Source organism: Neolamprologus brichardi, chromosome 23 (genome assembly GCF_056152115.1).
Source record: "Neolamprologus brichardi isolate AB-2024 chromosome 23, ASM5615211v1, whole genome shotgun sequence".
NCBI classification, from domain to species: domain Eukaryota; kingdom Metazoa; phylum Chordata; class Actinopteri; order Cichliformes; family Cichlidae; genus Neolamprologus; species Neolamprologus brichardi.
In genome coordinates, this window is record NC_142125.1 from 37,356,640 (window position 1) to 37,377,215 (window position 20,576).

Below are 20,576 nucleotides of genomic sequence, written 5' to 3' on the forward strand. Positions count from 1 at the left end.
CTCAGACTGTATGCAAACTTTTTAAGATGAGGACTGTGGGATAAGCCGCGAGTAAGGAAAAAAATAGATGGCACGCACATGAAGAGAACATATCAAGAACACCAGTTAGGGTGTCGTTGTGAAGGTCATCGACACAGACAGACGCGCTTAAAAGGAATTAGCCGTCAGTCTTGATCCGAGGAAACATTTGATTGTGTCAGTTTATTCTTTAAGCAGAAATCAGTAAGGAAATCTATATTTATCCCATACTGATGCACATCTATTGATTTATTGATTTTTTATTTTTTTCTCTAAGCAATGCCTGAATGGACATGATGCACTGTTGTTGAGGTGCTCTGGTTTCATTAAAACCTGATTTAGCTCCATATGCCCCACCTGAAGCTATTGGAGGATGAGCTAAGTAATCATCCTGCTCCCAGATTTTTTTTTTTTTTCCCTGTTATATATTTAGATCAGAGCTTCTGTCCTGAATAACCTAAAAATGTTTGATGACAATGATATTTATTTAGTTTTTAGATCTACTCTGTAATTGAATTTCTGGTCGACAGGGTGGGTCAGGGGAGGGGAAGCAGGCTTGACTGCCCTGTAATTAGTGAAACACTATCCATTAGATGTGCTTCCCAAACATCAGGCACTGGTAATGTTATATACACACCAGTATGATGGAATGCCATTCTACACACACTTTAGGGCAGGTCAGAGGTGATCTGGGGGTTTGGGTAACATCAAGGCTGGCTCGTCGTGCCGATGCAGACTCGCACATACTGCAGCACTTCCATTACCTCGCCGGTCTTATTTAATTCAGTGATGCATCTTGTAAACAAGCCACAGACAGCCGGGCTTCTGCTCGATTCCACCGCAGCTGATTGATTAATGACTGGAAGGAAAGCCATCCAAGTTTGCAGTGTCTCACACAGCATCTAATCTGAATCTCAAATGCTGAAAGCTTCTGAGGTTAACGCAGCAAAGTCATTATTTACATTGTGTTAAGCTGCCATTTCTCGTGTGTATCTAAGTAATTGTTAGGCATTTCTAAACACTCACCACTCAGCTGACGTTATCATTTGTCTGTGGAACATTATGTACCAGCTTGGACAATAATGCCTTGTTTTGTTTGCTGCTTGCCTGGACATATAGAACCAAAGATGCCTGTAAAAGATGCGTCCCAGAGTGTGTGTGTGTGTGTGTGTGTGTGTGGCTCCTGCAACACATTGTGCACTCCAGGGAGTCTCCCCCTGGAGGGAGAGCTGATCTAAGACACCCTCCCTCTTATTCCCCCCCCCCCCTCCTCCTTTCACCAGCCCCACCACCTTCACCCAACTCCCCGTGGCAGGCCTGGGCCACACAGATAAGACTGCACAATTAATAGCGCTTCAGGACCAGTGCCCATGGGGGACACTTCAAAGATTGCGTTTGTGTGTGTCTTTCGGTGCGCTGGAATACATTAAACTATTTCTGTGCTTCTCTGTGCGTGCGTGAGAAAATGGATTTATTTGCATTTCGTATACATGTGATGTAATATTTCTTTCTGTGACACCAAAGGGGTAATAAACTTGTCCCTGCTTTTCTCTGCTATTAATGCAGATAATCACATCAGTGAATGCAGCAGTCACAGGCGGCTCTGAGACGGGAACGGTTAGGCAGTTTACCATAAAGCGGAAGAAGAGTTATGTCTTTATGACTCCCACGTGTGGAGTGGCGTGCAGTGGTATAGATCGCTGGGCATGTTTGGTCCTCTGAGAGTCGAGGAGCAGATAGTAGAGTTTACACCGAATTTGTTTTTTCAAGGTTGAACTAATTATTTCAAAAAGAATTTTTTTTTTAAAGGAGATTTAAAAACAAAACAAGATTTTGGGACATTTTTAAGACTGAATGGTGTTTTAGAATAGCCTTATTACCATTTTCTATTTTTTTTATGTTTAAAAAAAAAAAAGACTGATTAGCCCATTGGGAACTGAATACACTTATATATTACCTTTATTTACCAATAAAGCATAAGTGTGTGTTTTCTTATTTTACAGATGTCAGCATTTCCCTGTTAATTAAAAATGTCTGTTATGCTTTAATAAATAAAAATCCAATAAATAACCAGGGGCTTTTACCCAGATGTCTATCACATAATTTAAAAACTGTGCCTTTTGTAGGGAAGTAGCGTTATTTTCAAATAAAGTTTAACACTGGATCTTTTTAAAATTCAGCTGTTTTACACTCACCATCCAACTATATTATTTTATGTTACAATAAATCATCATATATTGATCATTTCAGACAGAATGAGGAAGGAAAATGCTGGAATAAGACAGGGTTATGATGCAGATATTTACAGCATTTTTTTTACAAGGATACAACAATTAGATAAGAAATGATTCAAAAAGCTTTTAAAGTATCACTGACATCTGGAAAGGTATATTCACTGGAGTAAAGAGCAGAATGTAATCTCTGACTGTTTGAGACACGTGATGAGGAGCCAAGATGATAATGAGGAATAAAACTGATAACGGCTGCTTCACGGTTTAACATATTGTGCATTTAAGCCCCCTTTCCATTAGTACCTACGCAGATCAACTTGGCACAGTTTTGAGGGTTTTCCATTAGGTCTCAGTACCTGGTACCAGCTACTAAAATAGTACCTGCTCGGCCGGGGTTCCAAGCGATCTGATCAGGTACTAAACTGTGACGTTGTCGGACTGCATACCACCGATTGGCTGATCAGTGGCGTCACTTGATGAGTCATGTGAGCATCTCGTTGTGGAAAAGCAAAACTGCCATTTTTGAAACCCGACAATAGGGCTGCCACAAATTATTATTTTGATAGTCGACTAGTCACCGATTATTTTTGCGATTAGTCGACTAATCAGATCATCATCCATTGAACGTTAAACGTACAGCCTATTGCACCAGCAGCATCTGCTCTTATATAACTATCATTAGCTTACAGCTTTAAGTGTTTAAGGTATGTGCTAACTAAAAATAAAGACAAGATGATAGTTTATTGAATTTAAATGAAATTTGCAGATTGTTTCAGTGAAGGTTAATAAACGCAGCCGTCTGCTCCTTGCTATCTAAAATATAACAGGACACCGGAGTATATTCTCGAGCATCTCACACTTCTGATAATCAGCTGTCTGCTTGACGTTTATTCAGCTGTGTAAAAACTATAACTTTAATCTCAGCCAAACCGATTTACTCAGGAACAAATAAAATACTGAAAAAACCCAAACAATAACATTTTTAAGTTATCTAAGTGACTCATATATCATGTTTAACCTGAGTAGCGAAAGACGGCGGTGGGTTTGAAAACGATTTGCCGGGAGTCCGGTGTTCTCAGCGGCTCTAGTGAGCCTTGAACCCCGGCTAGCTATCGAGCTGGTGGGTAACAGACGTCTCCGAAAACGTCGGAGCGCTTTTGAAGATATGTGGTGTCTTGATAAACTTAGCAGATATTTGAAGTTTACACAGCTACATTCCCGCCTGAAAATATATTAAACGTTTATTTTGTGACCCAGAAACAATAATACGAGTAACATTAAAACTAACTAGCTGCCGCCATTGTTGGAAACTGAGCAGGGCCACAATGGGTCGCGCTATGAATTCCGGGACAGTTTCTTCTTCGGGGTTTAACGGCAGCTGGCATCCTTGTGCATGCAGTGCTGCCATCTTCTGTTTCAGTCCGTTATTACACTCTTAAATCCTACTACTTATTCCTGCATCTTTTGGGATCTTACAAAGCTTCAAACGACATGTCGACTATTAAATTAGTCGTTGACGATTTTGATCGTCGACTAATCGTGACTCGTCGACTAATCGTGGCAGCCCTACCCGACAGCGAGGGAAATGGCTACAAAAAACAACGTCTTGGTCCCAGCAGGTATATTGTTTCCTCTATGTCCACCTTTGTTGCAGCGTTCATGTTGCATGCTAATTACATGACGGGACGCTCAGTAGCGTTGCTGTTATGACAACCACGAATATCCTGGTCGTACTAGATTGTAATGGAAAACCATTCGAGTCAAGTTGTGGCGAGTCGATCCGAGTAGGTACTAGTGGAAAAGGGGCTTTAGAGATGCTCCTCTGCAGACCTTGGTTGTAACTGTTACCTTCCCATCGACACCTGTCTAGCCATTCTTCACTTTCTGTGGGTGAAGAAGTCTTGGATATTTTCTCTCTCTGTAAACCTTAGAGATAGTTCTGCATGAAAATCTCAGCAGATCAGCATTGTATGAAGTACTCAGACAACCAAGGCACATTCAAAATGAGTTAAATCACCTTCCTTCCCTATTCTAATGCTCAGTTTGAACTTGAGCGAGTCATCTTAACCATGTCTACATACCTAAAGGTACTGAGTTGCTGTCATGTGATTGGCTATTTAGATATTTGTGTTAATGAGCAGTTGAACAGCTGCACCTATTGTAGTGGTCAGTATAGACATACATTTGCAATAGACCTATGTAAGCATGACAGTCTTGTGGCAAGGTTCTCATTTGTTTTTAGTCTATAAAGGTTTATATAAAGTTTTAATTCTGCTTTTAATTCTCTTTTTCTAAACTGTGTGTGCTACTTTGAATTTCTGTAATAAATTAGGAGAAATAAGCAAGTCTTCCCAACTGAGAACCTGTAACTTTAATGTCTATTTCTGTTGGGGGAAAAAGGCTCAATCAGTTAAAATAATAATAATTAAAAAGTAGCAGGTTTTCTGTTGATTTATAAAATGACTCATCAGTAATTAGTTTTAGCACTAATCTAACTACTGATCTTTAAATCAAAAGTGGGTGAACCAAAAAAAAGACCACAACCAAATCAATTATCCCTTAAAGCAGAACATTTGACAGTCACACGATGAGGACGACGATGATGATGAAGCAAAGATCACGTTGCATGAGTCTAAGATTTGTCAGATGTGATAGAAATGCATCCATCTGTGATTTTTACATCATAGCGTGACAGAAACGTGGGCCGGTTCAGGTGAAGCGCCGCGCTGATCTTGTCACTCTCATCAGAACCCTCCATGGGGTAGCACACCACTCTAGAAAATTGCAGCAGGAAATAATCTCACTTTAATTGCAAAACTAATATAAACTTGTATGTTATTGCATTACATTATTGGATTTTTTTTAGCTTGTTTTTTTTGTGCATTTCTTTTTAATGGAGGGTTAACAATGTCCTTTTTATACTTAGATTATCATGGTGATGTGCTTTTTAGGGCTCGATAACGAGCTGTAACAACCTGAACAAAAGACTACACACAACTTAATGTTACTGCGACCGCGCCCGGTAGCTCAGCTTTATATTTTCTCTACTCAGTTGCAGTAATTTTGCATTTTTTTGCTGAGAAAAGGCACATGAGAAGATTTCGTCTTCTTTTTTCTGGTATTTGTTTGACCTCTTAAACTGGAGCTCTCGAATTTCTTGCTCTCATTTTGATCATACAATAGGCTCCTTTCATCAGTTAATCTGATTAATAAAAGCAGCCTGAAGCTGAAAGCTGCTTCTTTTTTTTTCGATGGATCACTGCTTTAGTTGCATCACTTTTCAGGGAGAAATAGCATACCAAGCAGTATGTGACTGGATTTTCTGCTGACTTTAATTGAACTATCTTCACAGGGTCAATCTCATATAGCATCACCCTCCTTTCCCCTAGCTTATTCCCTGTTCTTGCCGTGATGGCTATCATGCCAGATTGAGACCAAAGGGGGATATTTCTCCTGGCCGTGCTGGCGTTCTAATCCTCAGTGCCCAGATTACTGCTCCCTCCCCTCTGTGCCAGTCTGACCGGCTGGCAGACTGGAAGGACTGTGAACCGGTGCCGTGATGGGATAAAGACAGAGCGAATGAAGGAGATGAGGGAAGCCTGGTGTCTCCTCGTATAATGTGCAACACTTTGTTGCTGACGTGTGTCACCATTTTATTGTGACTGCCTTTTATTGAGTCCATCTGTTGCCTGCTCGGGGTAGATTCTAGCTCACAAGGTTGTCTCTGAAACCAGAAGACAACAACAAAATAAAAAAGAATGGCCTTTTTTATTCAGCCCATCTTTCATTTAGAGAGGATTTGTAAACTGGAAAATGTGTGCAAGTCATTATTTATGTAGCTACTAGAAGATTCAGCATGAGAAATTCAGTGGTTCTTTCTAAAGAACTGATGTAATCGACTACAAACTTCTTTTCATCTTCTAAGCTTTTCCTGACACCAAAGCTTCACATCTTATCATCTGTCTCTGGCCCTTCATTCTCGCATCCTTTCAGTTTTACTAAGAGCTTGACCTGCTCGAGCCTGAAGGCTTATTGTCCAATTCATCTGCCCTCCCATTTCTCCCTGTCTCTCGGTATTGTGGCTATTGTTCTTCCTCGCACTTGCTTCTCTCTCGATCATCCAGTGATTCTGATTTATAAGCTTGCTGCGAAGCCTTGGCCGACAACCCACTTCCCCTCCTCCTCCATCAACAGAAGACGGAGCGGTCGAGATATAGCAGCGGCAAATGAGAAGGAAGAGAGCATGATTAGCTGGGGTACGATTTGCCAACCAAAACAGTTCTACACACAGAATTTAAATGCCAGCAAGCAGTCGGCAGTAATTTCCCTACCTATGCCCCAAAGCAGAGAGGAAGTTAGGTTTTTTTTTTCCTTTTCCAGTATGCAGTAGAGTAAGGCCAGAGGGTGGAGAGATACGGTCAAAATTGAATTGGGCACTCAGAGAGTTCTAATTAAAAGATAGTGTATATGAACTACTTTTTAAAGAAAAGTTTCCATTCTTACTTTGCCCTGGGATTTTACTATTAGTGAACAGGGCGGACTGTGATCTGTGTCTGATGGCTCACAGATGGCAGTGTGGGAATCGAGCAGCAGACCCTTAAATAACCCTGGGTGGTGCAGATGGCTTAGTGTCAAGACCAATGGCCACCAGTGTTAAGCGTCATTTGTGGGAGCTGAGGAGGGCTGCGGCTAATGGGGGACTTTACACCCTACTCCGTGTGTGGAGATGGGGATTTACTGACTTTGGCGCTACTACATGCTGCCACTTATGTTGATGAGTGGGGGATGTGAACTTTTAAAGGTGTGCATATTTGACCCATGTCAGTGTAACCCGAATCGTGTGTGTGTGTGTGTGCGTGCTGTGGTTTCATTTCAAACACATTATTACACTGTTTTTATTAATTTGGTTTCTTTTTCATTGTGATGATAAAATTATGTTACTGTTAAGTTAAATGTCTCAAAACAAACTATATTGGACATTAGCCCATTGGTCTAAAATGCTAAAGCTTCAGTGCATTTGACAGCCATAAGACGCCATATTTGGACCATAGACCGTATAAAACATGGATTAAGCCAATCTAGAAGTGCATTAAAGCTGCATTCTGTCTGAAGGCCACCAGATGGCGATAGTTGTGGTTTCAAAAAGACTTGCGGTCCAATAGACGCCTATTTGAAAACCATAAAATTTTAGCAAAGCCCTTGCACCTCGGGTGGAGTTGCTCTCTTTGCATGCCCTTGTATTTTTCTATTTTTTATGTGTTAAAACAGTTTACAAGAACAGGATGCTAATGATAAAATACATTGGTTAGCCTCATCTCACCTCTGTTTGTAAGCAGCAAATAGTAACTTATAAACGTTCAGAATTTAAGATTGTTTATCATTAATTACAATGTGTAAGTGCGATCTTGCAGAAATGCTTCATCATTTTTGATCAAGATTATTAATTTCTACTTAATCCTGCTTTTTGTTTTCACAGTAATTGCATTTACTAAAATAAAAGGGCTGCAGATAAATAGGGGTAAAATCTAATTAGTTCTTCGCAATGAATGCACTCTTTGAATGGCCCTTTAATGGTTTCAAGTCTATAATTGAGAACTACCAAGATATGTGATCGCCTTCATATGAATCTGATTAGTGTAAAGCAAAACACTCTGATTATACTATTTGACAGATGGATTTACTACTGCTAGCACCTATGTATATAACAGTTTTCTTTTAACGGTACAATTTTTTGTTTTGCTTTTTTAAAAGAGCCAATTGAATACATTTCAGCTCGATATGTTTCAGATGTTCATTTCCCAGCTTCACAGCATTACAGCTTACAGGTTGATTTTTATTGCGTTTGTGTACCTGGCAAGCTTTCTTTTCCGCTTTGCTTGGCTTTTCTGAGCGCCATCAGGTGAGAATAGAAAATGAAGTAACGGGTCCAGAGAGTGCTGCCATCTTCTCCTCCTGCCAAGTGTGTAAATACAATATGTGTGTAAATGGGACATAATGAAAGCTGATATAGTTCGTGTCTGTGCCGATAAACCAGATACTCACTCGCTAAATTGATCCAAAGGTTTGAGTTTTCGGTTTTAAATTGAATCCAAATTGATGGCCCCCACCAGCCATTCTCATATTGGAAGAGGACTTTATGCCCCTGGCAGCTTGGAGAGAATCAAGTCTGGAGGGGGGAAAAATATGCTATCCATCTCACAAAACAACATTTGTTTGCCTGCCAGTCCCTTCAAAACCATTAACAAGATTAGGGGAGCACACAATGGCAACAGCCCCCTCTCTCCTCTCTCTCTGTCTCCTTCCCCACCCTCCTGTATTCCCTCCCATTTTGTTCTAGCTCATTTGCCAGTACAATGCAGACATTCAGAGGTTTGTCTGCACCTCCTCTCCTAGGGGAGCTCCAGCACAAAACCTCCTTATGCGGGCAAGTCAGCAGTGGCACACGCATAAGAGGAGGCACGAATCGACACACACCCAGGAGCGTAAATTAATACAAAAATTAATACATTCATGCCAAAGGCAGGCTTTCTCTCTTCCATACACGAACGCGCACGGACGCACACTCCCCGTGCCTGCAGCCAGCTTGTTCCCAGAGAAATGAGCCAAAAACAAATCAACAGAGGGTTATATAAACACTATACTGTCCTGGAAAAAAGGCAAAAACATGAGCAGAGATATACCCGTGAATAGGGTATAGCACAGGGCAGTTGAGTGGGTGTATGTGCGCATGTGGCTGAGCATCATAGACAACAGAGGGTGTATTGGATTGCCCCAGGCCTGTTGTCTGAGGTAATTTATTCTTGTAAAGATATTGATTTTTATTTTTCCCACCACCAAGTCCATCACTTTTGTTTCACTTATTTAGATCTGTTATTTTCATCGTTTCTGTTCAGCAGGATCTTTCTGAACAGTGAGCAATACTGCAGCAATAAGTGTTTGATTGCACTGTTAAGGGTTTTATGGCCATAAACCTACATTTTTGATGAAATCTGACGGGGGTACAGAAAAAAAACTTGCTCCAGCGCTCCCTTCACGAACATCTTATCTTCGGCTTTCCTCATCTTCCCCTCATTTCCCACTTCTCATCTTAAACCAGCTCGTCTCATCTTACTTTTCATCTAACACACTAATCTCCTCTCCCGACCCTCCTCTATCTGAGTAATAAAATTTAATTGCATCCGTCTCGCATTTTTCAGCGCGAGTGCTCAAGGAGCTTTACGCGAGTTGTATATCTCATTAAATCTCTCGCTCTCTGTTTTCCCCCTTCACCCCTGCCCCGCCCACCCGCAGGTGCCTACAGATGTTTCGATGGGCCTGTTGGCAGAGCCCCAGGTGGCCATGTTTTGTGGTAAACTCAACATGCACATCAACGTCCAGAGTGGCAAGTGGGAGCCGGACCCCTCGGGCACAAAGAGCTGCATCGGTACCAAGGAGGGCATCCTGCAATACTGCCAGGAGGTAAAGTGTGTGTTTTTGTGGGGCGGAGGCTTCCTATTAATCAACTGATATAAATCTTTATTGTTTTAATTGTAATAAAAAGGCCCAAAGGGCCTAAAGACAGGGGGATACACACTGAATGTCAGGATAGTGTGATAGAGGGGAAAACTTCAACGGCTATGTGGTTATTTTGTTTTGAGTGGGGAATGAGTCTAGATGATAACTTGGGATGTGGTGACGTGGGTGGTTTTTAGTAGATTTTAACCATTAGACTGACCCTCTGAGAGCACCGTGTGTAACCTCTGTAGGGTCCAGATATCACCTCATGCTACCAGTAGTGACAGTGACCCCAGCCAAATGCAAAACTAGTGAACAAACAGTCAGAAAAGTTGAGGCGGGAGAACATGTTAGTAGCCTGCACCAGTAAAACCATTCCTGTTTTAGTGGTTGTCCCATTGTTGCCTTGTCTAGGTGTTAGTTTCTGATGAACAAACCCCTTCTGCTACTTAACTGACCTGATCAATATCCCACAAGTTTAACTGGTTTGATGCTGTAGAAGTATAATAGAGAAGTAAATAGAGAACGGAGAAGTCTGTCACGAGTGGGCTACACAGTCGACAAGCAGATTTGTTTTTAGTCACCAAAATCCCCAGTTTGGCAGGATGACATGATGCCAAAACTCTGCTCAGTAAACAAGCTGCTTAAGTCCATGTGACTTGGCTTGTAATTAGGCAGCTTGAAAGTGAACTAACCAAAAGTTTAACGTGAGACGGTGAACTCTTTTTGTTGTTGTGGCTGTTACATTTCACTATGACTTTTCTGCAAACACAAAACAGGAGCTTTTCATCTGGATAATTACAGCAGTCTCACTTATCAGTGTGTAAATAATCTACGATAAAAGCAATTCACCTGATAAGAGGAGGGGAGCAGTCTCTGGGGGGGAAAATTCAGCAAAGAAAAATAAATTCACCCTCCCATTGTTTACACTGATAACAAATCTAGTGATAAGAAACAAATGCTTGCCAAATCCCGGCTTTTTATGCAGTTTGAACTGCTGATATTAAAGATAAAAAAGGGAAAAGATTGAGAACCTTTCTCTTATAAGCTGAACAGAGGAAAAAATACGACTTGTCTACGGTGACAAGGAACCAAGAAGGTTATGGAAAGACTATTTTTTCCCCATCGCTTTTGTGAGAGGCGTGAAGGCAGAGAAAATAGAAGAAGAGGTGTCATGAAAAAGAACGAAGGGAGAGGGATGCCAACTCAGAATATTGCGTAGAGGCAGATGTCACGCATGGCTGAGAATATAGAGGTAAACACAGCAGTCCTGGTAAGCAGGAACGGCATCGAGGAGCACTGCAGAGCTGTGAAGATTGTATCTCAGGGGATGGAGAAAAAGCAAAACTATTCTGAAAGGAAAGATGTGGTGGATTCTTTTTTTTTCTTTCTTTCTTTAAAGGCAATTAAAAAGGGAAGGATTGATAATCTTTAAAATAGATTAGCAAACGCTTAATGGCTGTAACTATGTGGCTAAGAAGGCATGACTAAAGATGAGCTCAGCATCATCAGTTTGAGCTCACTGTGGCCAAAAATGTGACAAGCTGATGATTAACAGTCATTCAAGCTAATGTTAGGGAAGCAGGTGACACGTCCCTGCTCAGTAGATATAGTGTCCCATTGTAAGACTTAATGTTGTGTGTGCAGGTTTACCCTGAACTCCAGATTACCAACGTGGTGGAGGCCAATCAACCAGTCAGCATCCAGAACTGGTGCAAGAAGGGGCGCAAGCAGTGTCGCAGTCACATGCACATCGTGGTGCCTTACCGCTGCCTAGGTGAGTCCACTGAGTTTTCACACCATCTGCCAGATTTATTTAACACAAGCAACATGGTGTGTGAGCACGATGCCAAAGCAGCGCTCATAGGTGTGGTTAGTTACTTCTAAACCCAAATTCACTGTAATCCTCACAGTTTTCCTTGGGTAGGATATAAGGTTTGATGCATGCAGATTGCATGGCAATGATGACTACATTATTGGGATCCAGACACATGAGGACAGGAGTCAGCTGCCACAAATCATCTTGATTTTTATTTTTCCACGTAACGTCAGTTCTGCTTTCCTATTGGCTGGTCATGGCAGCAGTCGGATTGTGAAATTCTGAGACACACTCAGAAATGTAGGATCTGTTTTTGTGCACAAGACTGGTGCAGTGGCCTACTTTGAATCTCCTACTTTAATGGTTTTAATGGGCAGAAGAGTTCCCCACTTCTTGTTAGATGTTGGTCCTCTCTTGTCTTATAGAGGCCAAAAATCTCGGTTTATATGAAGCTCTGATTTTACTCAAAAGAGCTTTTTATGAGATGCATCAGTGTTTGTTGAAATTTGTCTGCAGCCAGTCGGACACAAGATTCCGATTATGTGTTAAATCTAAATGTGTGTATTTTTTTTGCTGCAGTGGGAGAATTTGTGAGCGATGCTCTGCTTGTTCCTGATAAGTGCAAGTTCCTGCACCAGGAGCGCATGGATCAGTGTGAGAGCCACCTGCACTGGCACACTGTAGCCAAAGAGGTGAGTACACACAACACACCCTTAGACTCCTTTAATGACTTACATGAGCATGTACTGATCCGTTTTGTCTCGTCTCAGTCCTGCGGAGACCGCACCATGAACCTCCACGACTATGGGATGCTGCTGCCGTGCGGCATCGACCGCTTCCGAGGAGTGGAGTTTGTGTGCTGCCCCGCTGAGGCGGAGCGGGACGCCGATAGTGCTGAGCAGGATCCTGATGATTCTGATGTCTGGTGGGGCGGAGCAGAGACCGACTACTCTGACAACAGGTACGCATTCGCACAAATAAATGAGGCCAAGGCAGCAAAGAGCAGAGTGATGCGTCAGTGTTCAGGTGATCGGAGGCGAAACCGATTTAATTTGTAGCTTCGCCATGTGGGCACAATTTCTCTTCTTGAAGGGAAGCTGCAAAATGGTTATTTCATAGTCTCCGTTTTTCTGCCTCCCTCTTTATCCTTCTCATCTACCTCCTCCTTCATTTTTTATCTCCTTTCCCCCACCCCACTTTTTTTTTTTTCCACCATATGTCTCTTGACTCCCTCCTGCTTCACCATTTCCCCTTTTTCTTCTCTCCTTTCCTCCCAGTATGGTGCGTGAGCCAGAGCCAGTGGAGCAGCAAGAGGAAACAAAGCCATCTGTGGTAGACGAGGATGAGGACGAGGAGGAAGAGGTGGCGGAGGAAGAGGAGGAAGAGGAAGAGGATGAAGAAGAGGACGTGCTGGACAACGACCAGGATGGAGATGGAGAGGAAGATGAGGAGCTGGTGGACGACGAGGACGAAGAGGAAGACGATGACAATGACGACGACATCCTCGACTCGCTCATCGACGGTGAGCCGACTACCAACGTTGCCATGACGACAACCACCACCACCACCACCGAGTCTGTGGAGGAAGTTGTCAGGGGTGAGGATCATCAAGTGTTTTTGTTAGTCTGGTAAATAAAAGGCTGGAATATGTGAAACGTGCTTAATAGAGCCGTCAGGTGACTTGGAGATTTTGCATTTAGATTAATGTGGAACAATCGCACAACAAGCTAAACATGTTTTGATTTTTTCTGTTTTTATTACCCTGCAAATTTTTTTATGCTTTGCTGAACGCAATTGAACCTCGTGTTCTTCACCAATTAATTTCCTGCTGTCATTTTTCTCAGCGTGTTCATTTGTCATCTCACAGCTTTCATTAGCCACGTTTCACTAGAGTCAGAATTGGTTGTACAGCAATGTTTCTACATTAGCGTTAAATTGGTCTAAAGATTCAAACCCAGGCAGCATCAATAATGCGTAAAACTTAACTTTTTTTCCCCAGATGCTGTATTTATTTTTGTGTGCCCTTAAATTTAAATCTTTTTTTTTTTCTTTGCAAAGACATCAATCAAGATGACACTCCAGCATGATTAACTACAGAGGTTTTCTGGGAATTTGTGGTTGATAAGTGTGTGTACACGTGTGTGTGTGTGTGTGTGTCCTCCAAGATGTGTGCTGGGCCAGTGCAGAGACAGGTCCATGCCGGGCGATGCTGCCCCGCTGGTACTTTGACCGCGAGGAGGGCCGCTGTGTTCAGTTTATCTACGGCGGCTGCGGAGGCAACAGGAATAACTTTGAGTCAGAGGCGTACTGCCTGTCTGTCTGCAGCAGCGTCAGTAAGTCCAGCCTAAGGCAGCGTCTCGCTGGCTCAATTGCCAGTTGTTTTGTCCACAACTCCTCACTTTTTTTACTCACCCGGTCTATCCCAGCTGTCTACTAGCCACAAAACAAGTTTCCGAAGTTTCTTGCTCGCTGTGCCTCTCCTGCCTAACCGTTTCCTCACACTCTCCCTGTGTGTGTGTGTGTGTGTTTGTCCGTCAGGTAAATAAATATGTTTGCACCAAAAACTGACTCTACCTCTCCCGCACTTCTATTAAAAACACCTGCCTGACTGCCTGCACACTCACTCTTGCCTTTACTTTCACACCCACCGATGTCAGTGAGCAGGTTGGGTCCTTCTGGCGTGTCACGCTGAGCGTTTTGTGTGGGTGCACCTGTGCTTTAAAGCATTTCTATTTTCCAATACATTTAACTTTGGAACAGGTTGAACGTAGTTTTGTTTTGAAAGCTGTTAAGAGCTAGACATGCCTTTTTTTTAAAATTTTTTTATTTTAGCAGACAGCGCTGGAGCGAGGTGCCAACGCCTAAAAGCTCCAGTAACCAGTTAGATACACAGGGCTTATTTTCATGGACAGTTTGCTCCATAAACTAAATGGCATGCTTTATATTGCAAGAGCTGCACTGCTCTCCCCCTATGAAGCCTGTAGGATAACCAGTATAATTTCTATAATTACAGCTATTTCATGGCCATCATCTTATATATGACACTGCAGCATGAATACGATGCATAAAATCATCCAGGCACAAATTAATTTTGCAATAATCCTCACTTCGTTGCTTGTTACCTCCTCGCATCCCTGATGTGGTGTGGGCTTGCTTACATTACTTCGTCCTCATCGCTGAGGAAAAAAGTTCAAGTTAATTCAGTCAATTCACTGAAATCAGATGTCAAATTACCCCTGTGCAATTTTGCAGAATGTGACACATTCCCCAGGTAGAGGTAAGGGGAAAAACTCATCAATGCAACATTACACGCTCACAGAGCATACCTGCCTCCCATCTCCACATTGTGATGATTGATCATCAGTGGTATCGCTGAAAATGGGGATGATTGCTCAATTATTAATTCTATATTTTGCTCCCACCTTGATGATACGTTGAATCGTCAGAGGTTTTTAATGGAAACTTGAAACTTGGGGGAGGAAAATTATTTATTTTCTGATTTATGTATTTTTCAGCACCTCTGTGTTTGGTTAGACGCGATCGCTGAGTCACAAACTGATTGGATTTCAAATGGTAACTCAGCCCGGGATTGCCAAATTACTTCCCCCTTGTTGTTGTTTACAGGTGTGCGTTTGTGTGTGTGACGGCGTGACATTGATTTCACTTTTTCACTGTGTAAGGTTCAATGACCTTGCTCAATATGTTTGTTGGCAGTTGTGTGCATGTGTGCCCTGTGGCATTCTCTCTTTCTCCCCATATTGTGATCTAATATAATCGATCATGCGTGTGAGTTCAGGATTTCTGCTCTGCTGAGCATGGTTTAGGTAAGAAAATGATGCACTGTAACCTTTGCCCTGAAGTCACACACATACACAGGCTCTCCACTTGGATGTTTTCTTAATGAATTCATTCACATGCAGACTCGGTGAGGCTGACATCGTGAGTTCTCTGCAGGGGACTGCAGGAAAACAATTACACCACCGCTACTGCACTGACAGATCAGTTTTTAGCGAGACATATAAATCCTAGCATGCATGTTCCTGACGTCTTTGCTCCAATCCATCATCTCCTTTGGTACAATGCTTATAGTCCTGTCTTCAAAAGAGCCTATTGTGTAGTGAGAAGTGGGTATTTTTGAAATAGCTCATATTGAAATTGGTTAGTTTCCCGTCCTTTTTTTCCTCTTCTTCTTCTTATCAGCCCTTTGGTGCAGTGCATTGATTTATTACTTGTCCAGGTAATGGAAACTAGCTATTGTAAGAGGTTTTATTTGGAAAACACTTCATATTTTTGTGCAACTATAAGATCAGTTAGCAAGGAAAACAAGGATAGAAATCAGGACTTAGCTGTTGAGTTTATAATGAGCAGTAAATCGATGCCATTATTAACATTATTATTATTAATTTATACCCCGCTGTAGCCTTTACAGCGCAGGAAAAGGCCACACCAATAAAGTGGAGCAAACGAAGACTAATTAAAGAGAAAAGATCACATTGTTATGATTACCGCAAAAACAAAGAATGCTGTAGAATCACTGCAGACGTGGATTATATCTAAAGAGGGAATTACTGGATCGCCACCTTAAATAACATCAAGGAACATTAAAGGGACATTTCATCCTGCATTCACACACAAATACATTAAAATGATGATTTAAACTGAATCAGTGGGGAACTGCTTTACAGGGACGTCCCCAAGCCTCTAATCCTGACATTTGGCCATCATAACAAACCCTCACCTCTAATTTAAAATTCAGCCTTAAAACCAAGAATTAATTCTTAAAACAGGTCTTAAAAAAGCTAAAATGTGGTCAAAAAGTGCAAACCTTCACAACATTACATCACTATGATGCTCCAAAGCTCTTACAAATACAGCTGGATAAGTACAAGGGTATGTGACAAATGACTTCACTCCCAAGCTGTGGTCTGTTCAGAGCGGCACGTTTGCTTGTATGTGATGCATTTAGTGGAGATCTGTAGCTGTAATAAAAAATAACCTTGGCTATACTCTCGCTGAATGGACTTCATTCTAGTCTGTTTTAAAGGCAGGAGAGAAAAATGCTTTTTGTAATTTGGGTGAACGAGGCCTTTAAAGGATTTGCGAGACCAGAGGCTAAGAAAACGCTCTGCTCAGGGTCAGACTGAATAACATCTCCCTGTTGTCTTTTCTCGCGTGTGTATATGTGTGTGTGTCTTGCGCAGTCATGCGCTCGCCTCAGACGTAACCAATTTCACATGATACGCGACCTTCACGCGATCACACTGTCTCGTGCTCTCAGATTCTCACACAAACCAACAACCGCTCTCGATGGCGCGTTTGTGAGAGATAATCAACTTTCCACTGATTAAATCCAGGTTTCACGCAATAACTGATCCAATTTATTTTCTTGTTGGTAAGACTATCACAATTTAGTGCGCGCCTCTGAGCCCACAGAATAAATTCCAGCATCTGTGGTTTGGCAGGAGAGCTCCATCACACTCTGAGTGAAGTTATATAAATGAGAGGGGTTTTGTTTCTCTTCTAGAAAGCACTGCGGGTCATCTGAGGGACTCGCTCTTTCCCTTTCGAAGGGGGCTGGCTTCCAGCTACAGCTACTATCTTATATTCTTTCTCTCTCGAGCTCTCACTAACCCTATTAACCCATTCTGAGCTTGAGTGTTTGTGTGTGCTGAGACAGCTCTGCCAAATGAAAGTGTGCAGCAGCAGTGAGAAGCGTCGTTTAAAGTCTTTTTTCCTTTATCTCAAATTCCACGCAGTTCCCACAGCAACGCCCAGCTCCTCCGATGCAGTGGACCACTACCTGGAGACGCCCGCTGACGAGAATGAACATGCACACTTCCAGAAGGCCAAAGAGAGTCTGGAGGCCAAGCACCGTGAGAGAATGTCCCAGGTACTCTGAGACTGGAATTCATTTATTTTCCTCATTAGACATTCATTTTAGTAAATGTGATGGGAACTATGCAGGGAAAACAGAGTATCAGGACAAAGATTTCACTGAATAGAAAATGGCGAGAGAAGAGAAGGTATGTCAAGTAAAACAAGTAGGTGCGTTTGTTAATCCCTCCTGAGCGAGCCGACTGAGCCGTTTCAACTTTAATTGTTTTCTTTAATCAACCGGTGGAGAGCCAGATGGCCCGCCGCGATGCGACAGCTTCCAGAGTTCCAGACGAGAGAGGCATCGTTTCATATATGCTCACACTTTCGTTGGTAAAGGGCTGAATAGGATTAGATAATCCCCCAAATAAGTCGGAGAAGGCAAAACAGATGTAGGATTTGCAATAATCGTTCTGGAGGGGATATAACTGACCAAAAAAGGGGGAAACAAACTGTTTTTCATCCTCATCACACCGGTCTGTAAGAAGTATAACCTCACGTGCATGTCAACCATGTGAAGGATAAAACGATAACAGTAGATTGACAGTTTTTGGTTTTAATTTTATTTCATCTTTCCCTCCTTTGTTTGCCTTCAGGTGATGAAGGAGTGGGAAGAGGCCGAGCGGGAAGCCAAGACTCTTCCACGTGCTGAAAAGAAGGCCGTGATTCAGGTAAGGCGAGCATGTTCTGCCTGTGTGCTGTGTCATCGCCCCTCCTCCTCCTCTTCTGATGCACACTTGGTAATTTCCTTTGTGTGTTTATAGCGTTTCCAAGAGAAGGTAGAAGCACTGGAGCAAGAAGCAGCCAGCGAGCGCCAGCAGCTGGTGGAGACTCACATGGCCCGGGTGGAGGCTCTGCTGAACGACCGCCGCCGCCTGGCTCTGGAGAGCTACCTGACTGCATTGCAGCAGGATCCACCCCGGGTAAGCGGCACGCACAGCTCAGCAGTGCTCTCCTGCTTGTATTAAAGCCACTTTGTAATAAACTGTGTGTCTTGTGGAAAAATGAAGCATCTCCAGGTTGCTTTTTAACACTCTTCATCTCTGCATCTCTCGTTCTGTTTTCTTTTGAAGTACGGCTCCCTTTTATCTGACCTGCTGCATAAATAAATCCCCCCGCATGTTTTCTGTTTTGCTAGACCTCTGTTTTGTTACAGTGCAACTGCACATTGCCAGTTTTTACGGAGGCTTTCAAAATTAGATTTCTAAAAACAGAATCAAAATGAAATTTTTAAAAGGTTAGGCTTGAAGTGACTGATTTCATTCTGCTTCTTCTGCTCTTAACCAGCTGTCTTGTTTCCGCTGTCTCTTGCAGCCCCGTCATGTTTTCAGCCTGCTGAAGAAGTACGTGCGCGCTGAGCAGAAGGACAGGCAACACACCCTCAAACACTTCGAGCACGTCCGCATGGTGGATCCCAAGAAGGCCGCCCAGATTAGACCTCAGGTAGCATCAAACACGCGCTGAAAAATGATTGGACTTCTTTATTGTTTTTAGTGTAAAGCATGTTGATTTTGTGCTTCCTGCTCTTTCAATTGAATGTTTTTTTTCTCTGGGAAACATAAAAAAACATCCTATTTGATATGTGTAAAAGGTGCTGACCCACCTGCGCGTTATTGAGGAGCGCATGAACCAATCTCTCGGACTCCTCTACAAAGTGCCCGGTGTGGCTGATGATATCCAGGACCAAGTCGGTGAGTTCCTCCACTGAAGACTCACTGAACTTTCACTATCAGCCATTTAAAATCAGCACAAGAAAATACGATGCAGACGAGGCAAATGTGATGGAACTACAGGGAGTGATGCTGACGTACATTTAACCGAGGCTCAGTGGAGATGACCGCTGGGTGGGAGAAAGGCAGGGGAAGACGCACTGGTCTGATTACATGTAATAGAGGTTGAATGCTCTAAATTGCAGCCTGCGAAACGCTTTTATTTTTTTTATTTTTCCCCTCTCTCTGATGAGGGCATTGGAGCCATTTGGCCTAATTCTTCTGTTAGGAGTCAAATGAAACTGTTCGCTGGGAAGATAAATCCCCCTCCCTCCCCTCCCCCTCCTCTCCATTTGCTAGGTTTCTGTGGGTTTTTGGGTTTATTGGAGTTGTGTGCGTCATGTGGCCATCTGTGTCTCTATCTTGGAGATGCAGTCTGTCACAGTCTGTACTGCCCGACCAAAAAAAACGGGAACAAACACACAGAAGAAAAACCCCTCACTCAGCCTTTGCTAAACATCAGGTCTGTTAAAGGAAGATTTCTCCTTCTGAGGCGGTCTCTCCCTTCTGACACAGAAACATTTGCGTAGGTAGACAGTGTGGGATTTCACATTTAAAGAATCATTTAGCAAACAAATTAGTCTCCTCTTTAATTCTGGCATCGGAAATATTCTCACCATATTGTGTTGAAACAACAATAGAGTCACATGACAAGTGAATAAATGATACTGCTTCCTTTCTTGTTTCCACCTCCTGTTTCTCTCCCCTCTTGACTCCTGACCTCTATCCTTCCTTCCTTCCTTCGTGTCTTCCTGCCTCCCTCCTGGTTGTGTTCACACAGAGCTCCTGCAGAGGGAGCAGGCAGAGATGGCTCAGCAGCTGGCTAACCTGCAGACAGACGTGAGGGTGAGCTATGGAAATGACGCCCTGATGCCCGACCAGGAGCTGGGAGATGGCCAGACCGACCTGTTGCCGCAGGAAGACACTCTGGGACTGGCTGGAGTCGGCTTCATTCACCCCGAGAGCTTCAACCAGCCCAATACCGACAACCAGGGTACTTTCTGAAGCACCGCATTGTCATAACGAGTGGTAGCTCTAGTAGCTAAGAAATTAGCCTCCAAAATGCATCACAAAGATATTCTAGCTCCTTTTTTTAGGTTGGACAACGACTGAAAAGTGAAATCTCTCTCTGCCTTCCCCTTTTAGTTGAGCCAGTAGACTCCCGCCCCAATCTCGACGGAGGCATTCCAACACGACCAGGTTGGTGCTTTTGTTTAACAATGACCAGTAGTGACGTGTTCAGATGACAGATCAAGAGTCATTTTAGGTGGAAGCGGACCGCAACGTGTCAACAGTGTGTTTGGGAAAATCCAGCTATCTTCTGTCCCTTCTAGTGTAAAGGTAGCATAAGGTGTAAACAGCTGACTCAAT

The 20,576-nt window shown here is 42.8% G+C and overlaps 1 protein-coding gene across 2 annotated transcripts in view; it reads left to right on the top strand.

The window, feature by feature from the left end:
* The window catches only part of appa (amyloid beta precursor protein a), a 35,857-nt gene that overhangs the window by 8,865 nt on the left and 6,416 nt on the right, over positions 1–20,576 (top strand). The window contains exons 2-14 of one of the 2 annotated variants that reach the window (XM_087836851.1): positions 9,540–9,707; positions 11,391–11,520; positions 12,142–12,254; positions 12,333–12,523; positions 12,840–13,159; positions 13,728–13,895; positions 17,319–17,452; positions 18,033–18,107; positions 18,201–18,359; positions 18,751–18,879; positions 19,028–19,127; positions 19,987–20,199; positions 20,352–20,405. In XM_087836851.1, the coding sequence (XP_087692977.1) occupies positions 9,540–9,707; positions 11,391–11,520; positions 12,142–12,254; positions 12,333–12,523; positions 12,840–13,159; positions 13,728–13,895; positions 17,319–17,452; positions 18,033–18,107; positions 18,201–18,359; positions 18,751–18,879; positions 19,028–19,127; positions 19,987–20,199; positions 20,352–20,405 (1,954 nt within the window). The remainder of the gene's footprint in view (positions 1–9,539; positions 9,708–11,390; positions 11,521–12,141; positions 12,255–12,332; positions 12,524–12,839; positions 13,160–13,727; positions 13,896–17,318; positions 17,453–18,032; positions 18,108–18,200; positions 18,360–18,750; positions 18,880–19,027; positions 19,128–19,986; positions 20,200–20,351; positions 20,406–20,576) is intronic. The other variant, XM_087836852.1, reaches the window with a different exon arrangement.